Source organism: Patagioenas fasciata, chromosome 6, assembly GCF_037038585.1.
Source record: "Patagioenas fasciata isolate bPatFas1 chromosome 6, bPatFas1.hap1, whole genome shotgun sequence".
In the NCBI taxonomy this organism is placed as follows: domain Eukaryota; kingdom Metazoa; phylum Chordata; class Aves; order Columbiformes; family Columbidae; genus Patagioenas; species Patagioenas fasciata.
Window position 1 is genome coordinate 17717212 of NC_092525.1, and position 19254 is coordinate 17736465.

The window sequence follows — 19254 nt, forward strand, 5'->3', positions numbered from 1 at the left end:
CTATTATGAAGGATTCTTGTGATTTACTTTTATGAACAGATGTCCAGGACATGCTGAGTAATGTCAGATGGGGATGAGGCCACCAGTGACCCCCATCAAACCTTCTCAGAGCAGGGTCAGCGAGTGCCGACATAGAATCACCATTTAGTTTGGGGTTTTTGATGCTTTAGTTTCATTTCTTTGATGGTTTAGTTTTGTTTCTTTGACTGGTTCTCTACATAGTTCCTGGTCAGGAAGAACCTCACCCAAGTCAGCAGCGGGATGTTCTCCGGTGGAAACATCTTACTAATAGACAAAGCAGCAAAATTTTAGAGAAGACATTTCTCTAAATTATCTCACTATCCACATTTCCTCCTCTGCGTTCTTGTGAGGTGTTAAACTGAAGCTGGGAGAGGCAACGGTGACAACAAAATCAAGGAATCTTCCTCTAACCATACCTCCCACCTCGGGGAACCCAAACAGATTTAAGTCTTAGTGAACTTCTCCGTGTAATTTTTATGATCTGCCCGTAGAGAACATCAGAACTATCTCACAGTGGAACATTTTCAGCTTTTCAGAGACTATCCTGAGGAGTCCCCAGTGCTCCAAACTCCTACCAGCTCCAGTGCTCAGCACCAGGAATGAGCCATCCCTACATGTACTGATCATATTTCTACCTACTGAGGAATAAAAAATAAAATCACTGAGCAGACAAAATCCTTTGGGACTGTTTCCAGATGTAACGCTCTTCAATACCCTCTACATCTTTCACATTGTTAAAAAAATTAGAACAAATCATAGTAAGTTTCAAAACCAAGCTATCACATACGTTCTCCAGAAACAGCACACCGTAATTAAAAACTGTTTTCCCCACAGAATATACGAGATGTTATGATGAATACAGTTGACCTCCTTTTTCAAGGTAAGTAAATGCCCCACAGAAACGCGGTACAGGCTTTTGAAATCCAGGAGGGAAGCTCAATCAGAATAATTGGTCTTGCTTTATTACAATCAAAACTGATGTGATTTATATATAAATAATAAACACTTTGCACTAGATGATGTCCAGAGATCCCTTCCAGCTTCACCATCCTGTGATTTAAATACTTTTAGATATAGGTAGAAAAATAAAAACCATGTTTCTAAGGGCTTTTTTTTTTTCCTCCTAAGTTTTTATTTTTCGTATCATATGGGAAGACAGCTCATCTTTTTTTTTTTTATCCTAATCTTCAATTCTTATATCGTTGAATTTGAAATAATGTTAAGGAATAAAACTTCAGCTATTTTCAGAGGGGATTATTCCCCAGGTAAAACAACATTAAAACAAAAAAAAAGCCCCACACTTGTCCAAAACAGCATTACTCCTTCCCAACTTCTGGTGTTCATCCCACTGCTCCTACCCAAGTTTCCTCTTACCCTAAATACTTCCTTTCATTCCACAGGGTGTACGGATTTCAAGTACGTAAAGGAGCGACTGGGTATATCACCTTCTGCTTAGTTTACTCGCCTGCCAACAGTTTCATTATTCTTTTTAATCCTCCATGCAAATATCCACCCCCTTTATCGTTCTAACTTTCCATATCCATCCCTTGATTAATTACCGCCAGGTTAACGAGCTTCACGACAGCTACAAGTCGGACACAGCTGAACTCAGCATTTCTGCTCAAGCTTTGTTCTCGGGTTCAGTTGCCCAAAATTCTACTGAATTTTTCGTTTGGTTTAATGTTGCATCTGATTTGCTGCCCACGATCACCATCTGGAGAATGACATGCAGTACTGCAAGCCCAGGTTCTACATACCCCAACTTCAGGAAGATTTTCAGACAGACATGGAAAGTAGAATCAATCCCTTACTATTTCCTTTTTAGATTCTGACCGTCAACCTGTACAATAAAATTCTCTCAGAAGAGAACAAGCTGGAGACCTGGTCGCTCACAAACCACTAGCAATAATTCAGCAAGCTCACAAAACACTAGAGTATGCTGGTTAATTATGAATGCTGGGGAAAAAAAATACAATAAAATTAGCCCTGAAAACTAAAGACAGATTAATGGTTAATTTTTTTATTAAGTGGCAAGAATGTGACTCAAATAGCAACCATGTTAGCAGACAAGTGAGTTCTCCTGTAGCTCTTGCAGAAGAGTAAGGTGGCTTTTGCATTAGAAAATTAACACCACACACATTTCAACACAGCCTAAATGCTCTAAATACAGCCTAAGTATCAAAATGGTATTTAATACCATAGTCCAAATATTTAACTAAGGAAAGTGCGCTCCTTACTGTATTTTATATGAACCATATCAACTCTTAATATCATTCTTAAGGTCTATTTCCTTACACTTTGGGACTCATCACAGAAATTATTTTTGTTTCAACATAGAAACATGATGCAGAACCATCAGACCTGAGTAAAACCTGCAGAAATGGTGTAAATCAGAAGTACACTGTTAAACTCAACCCAGGAGCTGTGAAGTATCAAAAAATAGCCTAAGGGAACTATTTTGGATGCCCCAAGTGTAGCTCCAAATATATTCTTCACACCCTCATTCTTCCCGCTTGCCTGGGTTTATCAGCACAAAGCTTTAGTTATAAAATATGGAGCAGTCTTGTGGAAAACATTTTAACCACTTTTATGAAAATATGCACAAAATTTGTGCAAAAGGAGCTTCTAAGACTTGTCTGCCACTTGAAGATCTATATCGTTTCTACCTCTTCCCTTGCGTGATTCATGAAAGCTATTTTGAATTTGTACTGCTTGCCCATTTCCACACAAAATATTAGTACAGCAGGCTTAGAATTACTGCTTTGGAGGCAGCCTGCCTGTTATTTCTTTGCTGGTTACAGATATTGTCAGAACAGCACTGGCCTCAAGAAAATATAATAATAATAGTAATTTTGGAAAAAAAAAAAGAAAAACAACAAACCTCAGGAGCAGCTTAGTTTTTTAGGTTTCCATGTACCTTAAGTTAAAATATTTATGTAAGTCAAGGCTCATCCTCTCATGGTTCTTACTTTCGCATTACCCCTGGTAAACTCCAGCATGGCAGAAAAAGTACTTACAGAAGGAATAGCCTTATTTTCCTCTGCCCTTTGCAAATATTCGAACTCCTATTCTCTTCTTCAAGTCCCAGTTCCTGCAGTCCCAGAATAGCTAGATTTCCGCAATCAGTGCATTCTTAGCACAGTCTTTAGCACAGCACTGATGTTGCAGGTCAGATTCCGAAGCATTTCAGTGATGATAGAATCAAACTACACTGAACCAATAACAAACAACATTTGTAAAAGGAAACAAAGTACTGGAGCCGCTGTAATATAATCTGGTTTGTTCTCCACTCATGGGGAAGGTTTGTGAAGAGCTTGGTAACATACAGAGCTGTGCAGGACGCACGAAGCGTCACCAGAATCACAATTAATGCTACTTGATCTGTTGGTATCCTACCGTCAACAGGTAGCACTATTATTTAGTTGTAACCTTACTCCAGGAAATGCTGCGAGAAATTAACTGATAATTTTTTGGGGTTTTTTATCTATATACAGATAGATTTCCCCCACACACCTCTGCTTAGCTGCAGTTTTATTTTCACACATTCAGATGTCACCAGAACACCTTGGTGCAATTATTTCCTTCAGAGTCATCTCAGCCTGTTCATGATCCTCCCTAAAATTAAAATATACAGATAAAACCCCTCCACCAGTTAGTGGGAAGCCTTGCATTTCACATCTATCACATCCTCCTAAATTCCTCCAGGAAGAAGCACAGACAGATTATTATACATTAACACTTGAAAGATTTCAGTTTGGAAATCTCATTCAATAACAGAGATATTTGGCATTTTGCTCAATACAGAGCACAACCAGTGAAAAGCTTTGGCACTCTGGAGATCAGCGTGAGCCTCAACAAAACCATCCATAAGAAAAACAGTTTCCCAGCACAGGAACAATAAGAAGTTTAAAAACGAGCACACAGCGGAGATTTTGTGCCAACAGACAACAGAAGAACTGGAAGAAGAGCTGAGCAGAATGCACAACCCAACACACAGCAAGAGTTTCCCCAGGGATTTCATCAAATTAACAGGAGAAAAGAGAAATAACCACAACAGAGACAGGGCTTTTGCACCTTCCAGTTCAGAGCAATCCTCTGATCGGGTTTCGATTTATCGCACCTCTCCAGAAACTTCATTATTATCTTTCTGGTTGACAAATTTCTACAGACTTGCACAAATAGGAAACAAAACCACAAACTGAAGTGACTCCTTTGCTCAGGATGAAATGCCCGTGGAAATCCTCACTTCCACCATACCTGCCCCAGGAAAAGAGACAACGTCCCTTACAGAAGTTTTGTATGTGTTTCTCAAGATACACTAAATATAACAGCGTAATGAGGAAATTGTATATCAGCATGAAAAGTTATTTGTCATCGTGATTATCGCTGGGAAGCTCCTTCACAATCTTACCATCGTCACAAAAAAAGACGATAGCTACTATGCACAGCAGACAAGCAAAATAAAGACATTATTTCTAGGAATCATGTTTCATGTCATAATACTGAGGTGTTTCACATCTGTCTTTGGGGTTTCATATGCACAGAAATAGATTACAGAAAGCTCGGGTAAACCTACACGCTTCTGAATGAGTCCCATTATCTCCTGGAGAAAGTGTTTCCAAGCTACAACTCTATGAACCCTCAGGGGAAAACAAAACAAAACACACTAAGGCAATGTTAAACAATTTGTATTGGAATCATAAGAGTTATGATGATTTACCTTTATATAAAACCTAAATCTGGACCTTACATTGTTTATGCATTTTAGTTGTGTGGACCCCAAATGTTTTAGACCAAGGCCATTTACATTGAAATTTCCTGTTGCACCATTCACTAATTCCACTGCTGCAACAGCATCAGTGAACTTGATCTGGTAGAAGCTGTAGCGCCTGCCTTTGGGAAGATAAAGAGAGGTCGGGAAATCTGACCTCTCTGCATCCTGAAGCTAATTGTTCACATTTAGTGAACAATTTCCACAGCACAGAGACATCACATTAGGGACCTTTATTGCCCACCGAGTCTCAGTGCTTGCATTATTCCAAAATAATTTCAACGCAATGGCACACCGTGCACTTACACAAATAAAACGTGCCTCTGGGGTACGATTCACGCAGAACTGAACCACAAAACAGAAGACCAAAGAGCTTGGGGACCAGATCCTGCCTGCATTGCTCCTACACAAAAAAATCTCCCATCACGACTGTGAATTGCCTGGCGTGGGGTAGAGAACAGTGCTAACCCAGGCAAAAGCCCCTGGTGACCAGAACCTCAGGAGAAAATGATAAGATGAAACCAGTTTTCTGGTCAGCTCTCAGAGCGGTCAATCTACTCGCTGCCCGAGTCCGGAGGGCAAGGGGATGCGATGATGCCCATGTACAATAACGACGTGTTGCAACAGTCCCAGTAACTTCCAACAAAACAGAAAACTCAAAAGCTATCTGCTCACTTCTAAGAGACCAACAGAAATAAAGAAATAACCTCTGTGTCAGTTATAAGCGTTTTCTCTTTGACTGGAATACATTCAAGAAAAATAGATGTGCGACACAATCCACACACGTTGACTGAGCTGGAATGGCAGAGAGGAGCAGCAATGCCCTCTTGTGTTACAAGGGAAATAAATCCATCGTAATTCCTTGCACTTTCTTAAATCGTGTATTCGAAGAGCAGAATTAATTCGTTCTTCAAAGCACACCTCACAAATAGGTTCACTTGTCCTGCAGCTGAGATTTCAAATTGCGGCAGATACTCAAAAGGGAACACTCATAAAATGCTCCTAAAGGTAAAGCAACCCTTCTATTGTCAACATTCACAACCACCATCTGAAACAACTTGTTGTGTTAAACTCATCCACAGCAATTAAATGCAAAAAATGAACAAAAGCCCCAGCTATTTCCTATTTGAACAATGTAGCTCATTTACTCAAGCGCATAGTTTAAAAATCCTATTTTCAATAGAAAACTGTTTTTAAAGGCCTCTAATGAGTGAATTTAGGATATTCTCTATAAATGCTCAAACGCAAACTGAAATGCCAGTTCTGAAGGGTGCGGAGCTTAACAGAAGCTAAAACCAGGTTCAGACTTGGAAGTAACAATGTGAACACGTCTTGCAGACAGCAAACGAAATTGAGAGCGGAGCATTTAAAAATGAGAACCTAAAGTATCCTTGAAATCTGAAGTTGAGAGCACAGGTTTTAAGGTTGCACTGCGACACCTTTTCAAAATTCATACACCGAGCTAGACATCCAACCTTATTTTGCCACTAAAATCTGCCGTTGCAATTCCAACGTGTGAACGCTCAGGGTTTTGTCTTCCTCTCCTCCCTTGAGAAGAATTTCCTTAGTTGCAAACTTCACATTCAGCTTCTGGTTTGGAACTCACCTCCTGTTGATCCCCTTTTTAACCAGCTCTCTGATAGTTTCTTTAGGACTCTTCTTGATCTTAACATCAGATTCAAACGCTTTTCCAAGCCTTTCTTCTAACACTTGGACAAGAAACAGCCAGAGAGCTAAAGCCTTTATCCTCAATCTGTCGTAGAAGCACCTACCACCCCGAACCCTCCTGCGGGTGGAAAGCCAGCAACACAAATCCTCTGGCCAAGATTGGAATTTATGAAACAAGTTTCATCAGGATGCATTAAAAAGTGAGCAGAAGAGGTTTTAACAGAAGTAACAGAAGTAGAATTAAAAAAAAAAAAAGGCAATCGCTTTGTAAACTTACATATACGATGCACCAATTGATAGATATCAACAATACTCATTAATACAATTATCTAATGCCTTTCAAAAAAATTTTAAAAAAAGAAAAAAATATACAACATGAAAACAGAAAACAAGAAAAAAATTAAACAAACAAACAAACAAACAAAAAACAACCAATCCCACAACTACGTGAGATTCATAACAAATGGAAATAACATACCAGTCTTGGTAGGTGGTGATGGCGATACTGGGAGGCGTCAGCAAGGGCAGAGTGGTTGGTCTGCAGACAAAGTCCCTGTCCGGTGTCCTCGCTTTTTCCGTCTGTCTCTGGGATAGCGGCGGTAGCTGGAGGTTCCCAGAGCAGCACCTGCGGCCCCTCCAGAGGTCGATGCCCAACGTGTGGCTGGAAGTGCTGTAGGACTTGCTGAGCCCGCACTCCAGGTAATCCAGAGCATTCTGCAAACACAGAAAAGCCACTGAAGTTCTGCAAACAATATTTTTCCTCCACCAGAATAAGACACATTTATTTTTTGTTCTAAAGTCACAGATACTCACAAAAAGCAACCATATGATGGGATCTTGAGAGAGTCTGACTGTGCTGCATCATTAGTTTATCAAGTTACAAAGGAACCTGAAAATTTAAGCATAACTTGTCTAACCTAAATTCAACACCTAATTCTAATCTAGCTGAACACTTCAATAATCCTGATTGCTTTGGTGATATGTTAAACTTCTGAAATTTTGCACTTCTTCAGAGAACATTCCCCTCAACACCCATCTTAAGTCTCATTCCTCTCTGCAGCACAAACAGAAGCTAAAACCAGGTTCAGACTTGGAAATAATGATGTGAACGTGTCTTGCAGACAGTAAACGAAACTGAGAGCGGAGCATTTAAAAACGAGAACCCTTGAAATCCGAAGTTGAGAGTACAGGTTTTAAGGTTGCATTGCAACGCCGTTTCAAAATTCATACAGCAAGCTGGACACCCAACCTTATTTTGCCACTAAAATCTGCTGTTGCAATTCCAATGTGTGAATACTTGGAGGTTTGCCTCTTTTTTTTTTTTTTTGGATGAATCGCCAGGCAGATAGAGGCACCAAGAATACCAAATTTAGGCACACCTTGAATTATCCAAGAGCTATTCAGTGAGAAGAACTCCCAGTTGGGCTATGCTGCCCTACATCTGGCATTCCTAATAGAAATAGTCTGAAAGAAAAGGGTTTGATCAACTGGAGAAGTTTTTTCCTCTTCTAGTTTCTGCTGATTTTTGTTTAAAAACATCACCCTGATCTCAGAACTGGCTCTCAGTTTTCACAAACCCAAACCTGAAGTTGTCCCACAGCAGAACAGCTTTGATCTGTCTTAAGACAATTTAGCTAGTCAAACAGAATTGTCCAATAAAAATGAGAATATTTCTTTATTGCTTGTGATGAGCTACCAGTAGAAGCTGGAGGGTCATCGGAACAGGTGTACATATCTACAGCAATCCCTCTATGGTTTTCCTCTTCTTTACCTGCTCTAGAATTTTGATCTCTGCCCTATGGTTGGACTTGATGATCTCAAGTGTCTCTTCCAACCAAAATGATTCTACAACTCTATGTATGAACAGGGGAGGGAAATACAAGACTGGTAAGACAATGGCAAACTACCAGTTTTCTCAACTTTTCCTCCTTGCTCACCCATCCCACAACCATGTGAAGCATCCAAAGAGGAAACAACACAATCCACAGCTATTTTACTGCTTGAAGTGCTATAAGGCATGTTGGTGCAGATCCTTGAACTTACTGAGGCATCAACATCATAATGGCCAAGATAGAAGTTTAAAATATTTGGCATGCTACGCTTCCAAAAATATGGTAGAAATCTTCAGTAATCCACACCCAGCCCTTTCACAGAAAAAAATCAGGTCAAAAATACTCCTTTGCCTTCTGTATGAGGATCTGCCATATCCTGTCTTTAGTAATAATCTTTGTAAGATTGTTTATATTTTTTTGTTATTATTTAAGTGTAGAGCAGAGTTTTCTCGCTTCCCTTTCGATTTCAGACACCTGCCTTCATTCAAATGAGCCAGGACTGAGCAGACTCAGTGTTACGCTCAGTCAAACTGACCATGCAGCTGTGCAATGTGCGGTCAAAGAGTGTAAAAGAAACATGTTTTTGTGGAAGGAGCATTATAGGATACACTAATTATCAGGTTCCACTCCTTCACTGTATTTTCATATACATTCCACGTGACTTTCCATCTTTTGGTGAGTCCCAGCCGTGACAAACAAGACAATTAAGGCTGCAGTTATCACATCATCGTTACAAACTGATACATTTCTCCAGAGAATGGGAACAGGAGTTTAATTAATAGGGGATTACGATGATGATTAGCAAATGTAGTAATGGAATAACATGTGCATCATCGCATTAGGTGTTCAGAAACTACAGTGGGGAGAGATGTTGAAACACATACATAAGTACCAACAGTGAAGGATAAAACTTCTCCTGGTGTGGGGCTGGTTTGGTTTTAAATGTGCAGGGTTTATTTTCTTCTTCTTATATGAGCTGTAAACAACTCTAAGGAAACCAATGAGTAACCAAAGCAAAACCAGATACTTAGAAAATAAGACAAAACAAACTTTTAATCTCCCTGTCATTAAGTACTGGGAAAAGTAAAACGTGTTTAGAAGAAACTTACTTCATCTGCAGTTACTGTCATGACACTTCTGCTTTTCTTCATTATTGAAATTAAAGTGCACCTTGTTATAAAAAACTTGTGTTGTTTAATTCAATTTCTTCAGATGGGCAACCTGAAAGAGAAAAAAAAAAGTATTTTTAAATAACAAACTGATTTGATAATAAACTATGGAGCTAACTACTAGCACAAAAGCTGATTTATAACTGACTGTCCACTTTCGTAAAAGACTTGGCAGCAGATGCGACGCAAGTGTATCTCTCTAATAGTGAAAGCATAATTCAACATTAAATAGGAACATGTTAAAAGTAACCAGAATTCACAAGGCTCTGCTATATAAGCAAGCCCTGCATCACCTCCAGTAATACAGAATCAATGCTAACAAATTCTATTAATAATTACAGATATTTTTTCTTTGAATGAGCCCTTTTCAGAGGTACAGTATAGAAGTCCAGGGGTACAGTACAGTACAGAAGGTCTCCAAGAGCGGCTTTTCATTTTTCCATTCACTATTATATAGAGAGAACACTGTGGGTTGTGGGTTTTTTCTTTCCCCGCAGAACAGGCAGAGCTGGACTGATACTTTTTTATGTGCTGACAAATTTTTTCCCCTGCTTGGAAGGATTATTTTTGAGGTACAAGATTTCTTAAGGGCCACTGCTCATAAAATTCAGCACTGAGGGTACCACAAAAAGCTGTGTGACGGCTTCAGGCTTGGTGATTTTGACTTCTGACATGATGTTTGCTCTGAGAAATCAGGGATTTTGAACTGTATTTGGATCAAAATTAGGCACCGAATCCTCTTGCCCGCCACCACCAGCAGCCGGGGTCCCAGAAGACACCCCTCAGTTTCACTGCGAGGTTCACAGCCCTGGCAGCAGGTACTGAAAAAGCAATTGCTGGTTTTACAGACCTGTTTCTTTGCTTCCCACCCCACAATGGATTCAGGAGCCCGAACGCAGCAGCTCGGCTCAGCTCAGCTCAGTTTGCAGCCACCACACAATCATGCCACAGAGGGTCTGGATGCAGTTTAACACCATCGTGCACAGGTTAAACTCTATTTAGCTTGCACTTCTATTTGAATTGAAGAAGCTTGAAGAAAAAAAGAAATACACTAACTCTCGAGCACAGCACCTGAATATAGAGCATCGCCCTGGTCACAGAGGTCTGAGGACACCACAGTGTCCAGGAGCCAACTGCTCACCTGCTCTTCCATGCACAAGAGAAGTGCAACAATGAACTTGCTTCCCTCTAAACCAACTCACTGGGGGGAAAAAAAGGGAGAAAGGGCAAAACAAACTGAAAGGAAACACCGACACACAAGCGTAGCCGAGTCTGGCCGCGGTTCTGACTGTGGCACAGGCACCTCCGGTTGTCACCTCCTCCGGTTCACACACTCAGCGCACACACGTCCCCCCATCGGCAGCCGAGGTACAGGAGCGCTCAGTCCCGCACCAGCCACAACTCGCTGCCGGCTCAGCACCAGCGCCGGCACACGGGGCTGTTCGCTGCAGCCTGTGCAAGGCACAACTGGAGAACAGCGGAGGGATTTGTCTTCTCACCGGCTTCCCGCTTGCAAAGGATGGACAGGACCGTCCAGCAGCAAACGCCAGCGAGGCCTGCAGAGCTTTCCCCAGGCTCACTTCCCTCCCAGCATCCACCACTCGCTGTCACCGAGCCGAGAAAAACAAATTTATGGCCTGATCGAGAACCCTCTTATGACAAGAGGCCACCTGCAAGCACCTGCACAGCAACCAGGGCAGGTTTATACATTGCAGCAGCAGAATGCGGATTAAAAAAAAACCCTGGCCCTTAGTAGCAGGGCTGTGTGCCAACATCACTTATCTCTGAGAACCTTATTTTATACCTTTTGATCCATATACCATTAGATGAGTAGGCTGGAAGTGAGAGAAGTCATAACCCTATTAGCAGCATAAAAGTCATACTGCAGTATCAGAATAAAATTCTAGAATAAGTTTTCTCAGTCTTCAACAATTGGAAGAAACTAAAATGCCCTGTTATGAAAATAATCCAAAATGGACAGCAGAGAGCAAATTAGATGATACTGTCCCAGATACCATGGAGGTGAAGAAGACAATAACAGTGGCAGGTGTGCACAGACTAGGAATAATATGACATGACTATTTGCTGCCAGAAATAAACACATATTCCGCTGTAATACGTAGACAAAGTTAATAGGAAGAACAAAATAAGGAATCAGTTGCATAAGCATCAGAAATAAGCAGCCTAAAGATTTGTGTTTAATAAAGTACCAATTTGTGCTTAATAAAGTAGAAGGTTGAGATGTTTGTGATGGTCAATGCACAGCAGCTCACACCGCAGCACGTCCCACCGTGGGACCAACAACTGCACCTCCCTCCTGAATATACATTGGTCCCCAACCTGACACAAATAAATAGATAAATACATAATACAGTAAATAAGTAAACACAGAAATAAGTGTCCAGGAAAACATCTTGGGAAAAAAATGTGAAAGAGCCTAAGAGCATCTCCTAAATTTTGCTAACTTCAGGATCTGAACCAACATTAAGAAACAAGACGTGCAGAGAAGCTGAAGTCCTCTTACAGCACAATTTCCTTTCCTTTATAAATATTTATCAATTTGTCAAAGTACGTTTGACCAGAATATGAGTAATCATAAACAACATATTTTATTCAATGTGGATTGCATTTCTGAAGACTTCCGTTAGTCATGACTAAATTACTGTTAAAATCTGAGTCATTCTTTTCTCACGTCTTTACAGAAAAGATTTCACAACTGGGATGAACATCTAGGAAATAAATAAATAAATAAACCACCCCAAAGAGGCTTACAGGAAAATTTCTCCCATGCAAATGTTCTAATTCACGAAATCTTTTGTTGCAAGCAAAGAGTTTCTCTCCACTACCCAAATTCTCCAAAAATAAACCATATGCCAGCAGGCTGGTTAAGTGTGGGTAGCAGGGAATGCCTAAAGCAGCAAGGTTTTGCATTTGATATTAGACTATCAAAAAAAAACACCCATACTGTTTCAGTGCTGGAGTTGGATCTAATCCACTTTCCTGGAACGCATCCTGGGCTGGGTATGAGATTTCTCTTTACACCAAGCTGACCTACTTCTTCCACCTGAACTTTTTTTGTGCTCAGTGACCATGTTTTTCCAAAATGTCAGTAAATGCCCCAGCAATTTCAGAGCAATAAAGCAAAGGTATGAATTAACAGGGTTCAAAACCAGCAGCGGCAAGGAAAAAAACTACATGGATGCATGTGATCAATCCTGCTTCTCCTACATGCTTCTTTAAAAATAGCTATTCAACTCACCCAGTGTGAAATCCACTATTTAAAGAGATTCCTAAAATGCATCTTAATTTCCAAGTTCTGCTGTGGTTTGAAATACAAGATACATATTTCACCGTGATGCAGTTTCCCCACACGCTGCAGCCGGCGGGGTTATGTGAGAACCAGATTAACCCCGAAAGCTGCTCCCCTTCCTCGATCAGACCCCGTCAGGGCAGGATTACACATGTGCTGCTCGTGTGGTGCTGGTTCTTGGGATTAACACCAGGGTTTGGCAAGCAGAGCTGTTTATCTGGCTGCTTGCGTACTCTAAATTAATTTGCTCCCATTTTGCAAGAAGGCAAGACACAAAGATTGAGAGAGAAACAAAACAACACACATGCAAACAAACAAAAATAAAAATAAATTATAAAATAAATTTTAAAAACACACACACACATAACAGAACGCACTAAAACCAGGATAAGCCAGCACATCCTGCAGCCCCATCAGTGTTTCCCCCCAGCTGCCAGCCGTGCTGCCCAGTACATGACACACATTTCTGGGGCTGTATTTTTCCCCAGCAACAAAATTATGATCCTCACGGGTTCAGCAGAACCTGAAGATGATCAGAGATAAAAACCAGCAAGCTGAATGGTGAATTAATGGAGAAGCTTTGCTAAGGAAAGGGCTGGGATGGAGGAGATTATCTGATCACAACAGAGAATTACATCATTTGTGAGCTGGGATTCAATCATCCCTAAAGATCATCAAAACTTCATGGGGGTAAAGGACACAGACAGGGTGACAGTCACCAAAAAAAAAAAAAGAAAAACATAACGATAATATCGGTTCTCGCTCTCCCAGACAAAACACACAGGTTCTTACTTCAGGCTTGGAAATCACACACAGCTCCCTGTAAGAAAAATAAACCCTACATGGATCTAACGTTGCTCAAAAGCAAGTTGAGGTATAAATAGCAATCGGCACTTGAAGACTGATGGGGTTTGTATTTTATCTTAAACAAAACCAGCAGCTTCCAAATGTGAGAGCAATTCTTTTCCTGGGGATTGCAAAGAACATCGATTTGTTTATAAAATAGGAAAGGGAGGTCGGGGCTGCCCAGCAGGAGCAAACACGCAGCGCGTTTACAAGCTGAACACACAATAAATAAAAATTCAAAGAAATACCTGTCAAATGTTTCTGCAGAAATTACATTCCCCTGAAAAATTAGTTCCAGGAAGTTTACCATTTTATTTTCTTTTGCACCAGGCATACACAAAATTCTTGAGCCACGGAAGAATTAACTGTACCTTTTCTCTTTCACCAATTTAGGTGCTAGGCTAATTTTCTTCCAGTATTGAGTCGTAAACATTTAGATCTGTGACTGCCACTATTACATCCAGTGACTTGGACATCACCTCCCAGAAATGCATACATAAGAACTTCCCAAACAGGTCTTTTTACTATCTATTTGGGAAGCAAAAGGTTGTTTTTTCAGTAGTCTTTTCCCATTTGTTGTTGTTGCTGGATAGGCCAATGGACCTGGCCATGAGGCCTACTAGAAAGTTAATATTAGACTAATAACAGATGAGATATCTAGCAGTAATAAACCTTCAACTGTAGAACAAAATCTATCCCAAAATGCAAACCACAGACAGTTTATGGAGCATCTAGTGATTATTGCCAAATTTTGTGGAAGCACTTAACCCAAAGTAAACTTTGCTCATTATAGCATCATTTAAATATCAGCTAGACTGGTCTGCAGAGCTTACGGCAGCTCCAAGAAACCCACTTCTCAGAAAAGTCCATCCTTTATAATTTTCACAAAATACTGAGAATATTTCAGAGTGCAACACAAAATAAAAGGAAGAGCATCTATTAGGACAAGTGCTTGTAACTTATGAAAACAGACTCGGCAAAGAAGGATTTGCCCTGAGAGGTAAAAATAGTTTTATTTCTTATCACTGGAGTTCTCACATAAACTAATTTTGCTACAGAAGTTCCAATATCATCCAACTTGAGAAGCAATGACTTCAGTTTTTTCGTCTTCCAGGGCTGCTTTAAGCTTCTCGTAACTGCCAACCTGTGAATTAAACGCTGAGTACGCAAACCAACCCTAAATCAGTTTGCTGGTTTTAAGTTGTTGGGCATCTGTGTGATGTAACAAAGTTGGTAATTTGTCATATTACAAAAACTAAATGCCATACGCAGGATGCTCTGTACGTATTGGAGAAAGTTCTGTCAAAGTTGTGCAGGCCCAAATAAAAAACTTTAAAAACAAAACCACCACCAACAAAAACACACACAAAAAGAAAAGCACCTCTCCTCCCATGTTACCACTGGGTACATTATCCTTATTAAAACAGTGTCTTAACTGTCATTAGGAGGTTTCTTACTGAGATATCGCCAAGGCTAAGAGGATTGCGAAGACTCATCTTTTCTCTGGCAATCTAATCATTAAAGCTGAGAATAACCAAGTCAGTCTATTCCAGAAATTGCAGTAACTCTGTGATTTCCACAGAGGTTACAATCAGGTTGCCATTGCTCTTCATTTATTTCAGTTATGATGGGAAAAATCAATACTAATTTGAACATATCATAACGCTGCTTACTGTCAGTAGGCCTCACGTGCTCTGCCCAACTCCCATAACATACAAACAGTATTTTTGGTATTTTTTTTTGCTATTACTGCAGAGATAATAGGACCACATTTTTTTCAGGAAACTTCCAGGCAAACATTAATAGCCTGGGCAGAAGAAAGAACTGTGGAAAACACTATTTTCCTTAATAAGTTAATGATTTTTAAATCTTACCTTTCTAAAACAGTTTATCTGCTATAGCAGTCAAATGCAATAAATTTAAAAATCAGTTTTGACAGCAACAAAGGATACAGTTTAATAGTGCTACCTACCAGCACATATAGGATTTTGAAGATAATTATTTAGGAAAGCGAAGCATACTATTAAAAGACACAATTTCTACCTTTCTTATTCCATGTGTAAGTGACTAGCAGAGCCTCCCACTCCTCTGAGTGGAGCCGAACAGCACTCAGAGAAGGTTTATTTATTATGTTTTTAAAGAAAAACATGGCAGTTTAAAAATAAAACAAGAAACAGTGTGACAGAAAATTTAGGCAACGCAAATTTTCCCCCTTTAGTTCGGTAAAAAAAAATAGATGTGATGTTTCCCATGTGTTTTTGTGAGGAAAGGAGAGGAATGCGCTAAGCCTTGCTGGTCTGCACAGATATCGGGGAGGCTGCGGATCGGGTTGGATTACACCATGTGCTGGTGAACAGCGAGGAGAACCTTTCCGTGTCACCACCAGCTAAAGTGGCACTTGTCCCATGCCACCAATTTATTTATTTCCTTCCTAATCTCACCCAGACATCGCTCTAGTCAAAGAGGAAAAGTTCTAAAATCCTCAGATTCCTCTTTCCTCTGTAGTTTTTAAGGGAAAAACCGAGTTCAAAGAGCCTGCAAGAAGCATTTCTTAATCTTTTTCTAATACTTGAGCCATTCAGCAACCAACACAATGATCTGAAGTGCACAATCAAGCCTACAAATAAAAAGCATCCTCAGAAGAAGACATCCTCCAGAACTCTTTTAACAGAGGAATGTTCCTAACCTTGCCGTTTTTCCCTTTCTAAAAATTGCTAAAGAATAGTGCAGATAGAAAGGGGGGAAAAAAAATATAACAGCAGGATGTTCCTAAAAAACCAAAATCCAGCTAGTCAAGAAGTGCGAAGAAGGGGACCTACAAAAGAAAGAAGAAAACTCTAAGTGGCTTCACAGCAGGAGGCTGGAGAAGGCCCGAAGCACCTACAAGCAACACCAACACCTGTGCAAAGAGCAAACCCCTCAAATTCTGTGTGGTATAAGAGAGTCAGGCTTAGCTGCTCCCTTTTATCACCGCTGCATCCGTGCCTTGCACCTGCAGCCCAGGGCATACAGGGGAGAAGTCGCAGTACAACACTGCAGCCAAGGTGGGCTCCTTCTGGAGAACCTTGCTAGAAATGCCATTTCCACACTGCTCCAGAAGTCTTTTCCCACCCTGCAAGGAGAACCACCTCGGTTCCTCCCCAGCCAGGCAAGCAGCCCCTTCTTCTTTATTTCTTGTACTGTTTAGGCAAGTAAAAATGATCAGATACCCAGCAGCATCATACAGGACAAACATGGAGCTGTTGGAGAGGGGGCAGAGGAGCCACAGAAATGATCAGAGGCTGGAACAGCTCTGCTGGAAGGACAGGCTGAGAGAGTTGGGGTGTTCAGCCTGGAGAAGGCTCAAAGGAGACTTTATTGCAGCCTTTATGTACTTAAAAGGGGCCCAGAAGAAAGATGGGGACAGGGCCTGTTGTGATCGGACAAGGGGTGGTGGTTTTAAACTAAAGGAGGGAGATTCAGGCTGGACATGAGGAAGAAATTGTTGCCCTGAGGGTGGTAAGAGCCTGTCCCAGGTTGGCCAGAGAGGTGGTGGATGAACCATCCCTGGAGACATCCCAGGCCAGGCTGGACGGGGCTCTGAGCAACCTGAGCTGGTGAAGATGTCCCTGCTCATGGCAGGGGTGGCACTGGGGGAGCTGGGAAGGACCCTTCGACACAAACCATCCTGTGATTCTCTGATCTTCAAAGAGAACACGACTCAACAGTTTGGGACAGAGCTCTCCATGATGCAGGACAGTGGGTTTTGGTACCAGACAGTCACGCTCAGGCAGGTCCTGCTCACCTCACAGCCCAGAGTCACAAACACAACCCTTTGGGCCACGAAACACCACCTAATAAAACCATTTAATTGCCTGAGGCAAAACCTATTCCATGGCCAATTAGAGTAAATGATTCCGTAGTGATAACAGGTAATGAGTTGTTCTGACCGCAAACAGACACAAAAACTCAATCAAAAGGCAAAAGGCTGCTCGGTGCCAAGGTAAACAGCTGCTGCTCTTTGTCTCCTGCCCCCATGTCCTCTCTTCACCAGGAAGGATTCTGCAGCTGATAAATTGCATTTTCATAAATTGTGCATCCTAAATGTCTCATAAAAGACAATCCTATAAGGAGTCCAAGAAAGGAGAAAGAAGAGGCTGGGAGAGATCTCTCCGTGCTGTTAAATGAGTACAAAATGAGGTTACTTCTAGGGTAACAGCATCTAGCCACGCACAAGATATTGCTTCTAACAGCTCTGCCTGTCTGCAGCTTCATTTTTGTTAGTGAAACACGAAGGATTTATTTTTTAGATCACAGATTTTGTGTAGCAGTAGCTGCTATCACTCTGTTTTTAAGTACAGGAATAACCATTCTCTGCTACTGTCTAAAAAACTTTATAAAATATACTGGAATGTGCACATCAGAAGAAAAACTGCCATTTCTCAACAGTAAAGCTAAGTGTTGTCTGAGCATCTCCTATCTAGGTTTTGAGTATTTTAACAACACTTCTCACCTGCAGACCCCAAAGCATTTGATAAGTGTGCTCAACCTTACAGTATGGACACAAATCCGCTGAGAAAAATAGGTGATGGGCTCAAAAAATCACTTATCAGTCAAAGCAGAGCCAGAAATCAGATGGAGAACCAGCTACAGTTAGGAAGGAGTACACAAGCCATATGTGCAGAGATTAGAAAATGTATTTTTAAGTCATGCTCATCATTTAACTCCCCTGTTTACTATTTGTCACAAAACAGTTACGTTCTGAGAGTTCAAAAATAACATAATTGTTCAATTAGAACTTGGGAAATTCTTTAAATGTCAGATTTGAGGCTTGTCAGAACTCAAGCCCATTCCAGAATTCATGCCTAAAAGCATCTATCACAACTCTCACCCTTCGGAGGATAAGCGGTTCATCAAATGGCTTCGCTTTCCAAAAAGTCCGCTTTTCATACAGAAACAGAGAGTAACTAAAAAGTGAATTCCACACCTCATCTGCAAAGGTGAAGTGTGGCATTCAGAGAACCAAAGAGGACATGACTGCATTAGCTCAGCATGGTCAACTACAAACCTGATTTATCTCAGGAGTTTTTTCCATACTAGAAGCTTCTGTCTGTCCATACAATAAATTAGAAACAAAAAAATAGGACTAAAGGAAAAGCCTTTGGTATTCTTCAAATGCACATACGTTTTCTGTCAACCACTAGCTAAGACCACTTCCATTTAAATATTTTACTTCATGTATTTTAAGAGGCATCTATGACAACATTTTTGTATACTGAAAAGCCAATGTATAACAAGAAATTTAGAAAAAGCCTGACTTAGAAGAACATTTAAGCTTTCTTATTCCATGATTTTTATTTTAGGCAAAGCAGATGTTTCTTTATACCACTGCTATTTTGTTTCCTTCAGTATCTGAGATTTTGCTTGTTGGGAAAATATTTGCATTATCCTGTATTTCAGGCTGAAATGATCAGCAAGTTTTTTAAAAAAATAATGAAAGAATACTTCAGATCACGCTGCAGTTTCCTCAGAAATCAAGTGCTATTATGTTAGGTGAAAGTGGTAACGCCACCATTTTCCTCAGAGTTCTCATTGTAATTTTTTCCCCTTGCTATTTAAAATTCTTCAAACCTTTAATTATGTGGGGTGATACTTCCA

The 19254-nt window shown here is 40.6% G+C and overlaps 1 protein-coding gene across 1 annotated transcript in view; it reads right to left on the reverse strand.

The window, feature by feature from the left end:
- PDE4B (phosphodiesterase 4B) overlaps positions 1 to 19254 on the reverse strand; it is a 200432-nt gene that overhangs the window by 167193 nt on the left and 13985 nt on the right. The window contains exons 2-3 of the mRNA XM_065841890.2: positions 9402 to 9513; positions 6939 to 7174 (exon numbers count right to left, since the gene is read on the reverse strand). Of these exons, the coding sequence (XP_065697962.1) occupies positions 6939 to 7174; positions 9402 to 9443 (278 nt within the window). The 5' untranslated portion in view covers positions 9444 to 9513. The remainder of the gene's footprint in view (positions 1 to 6938; positions 7175 to 9401; positions 9514 to 19254) is intronic.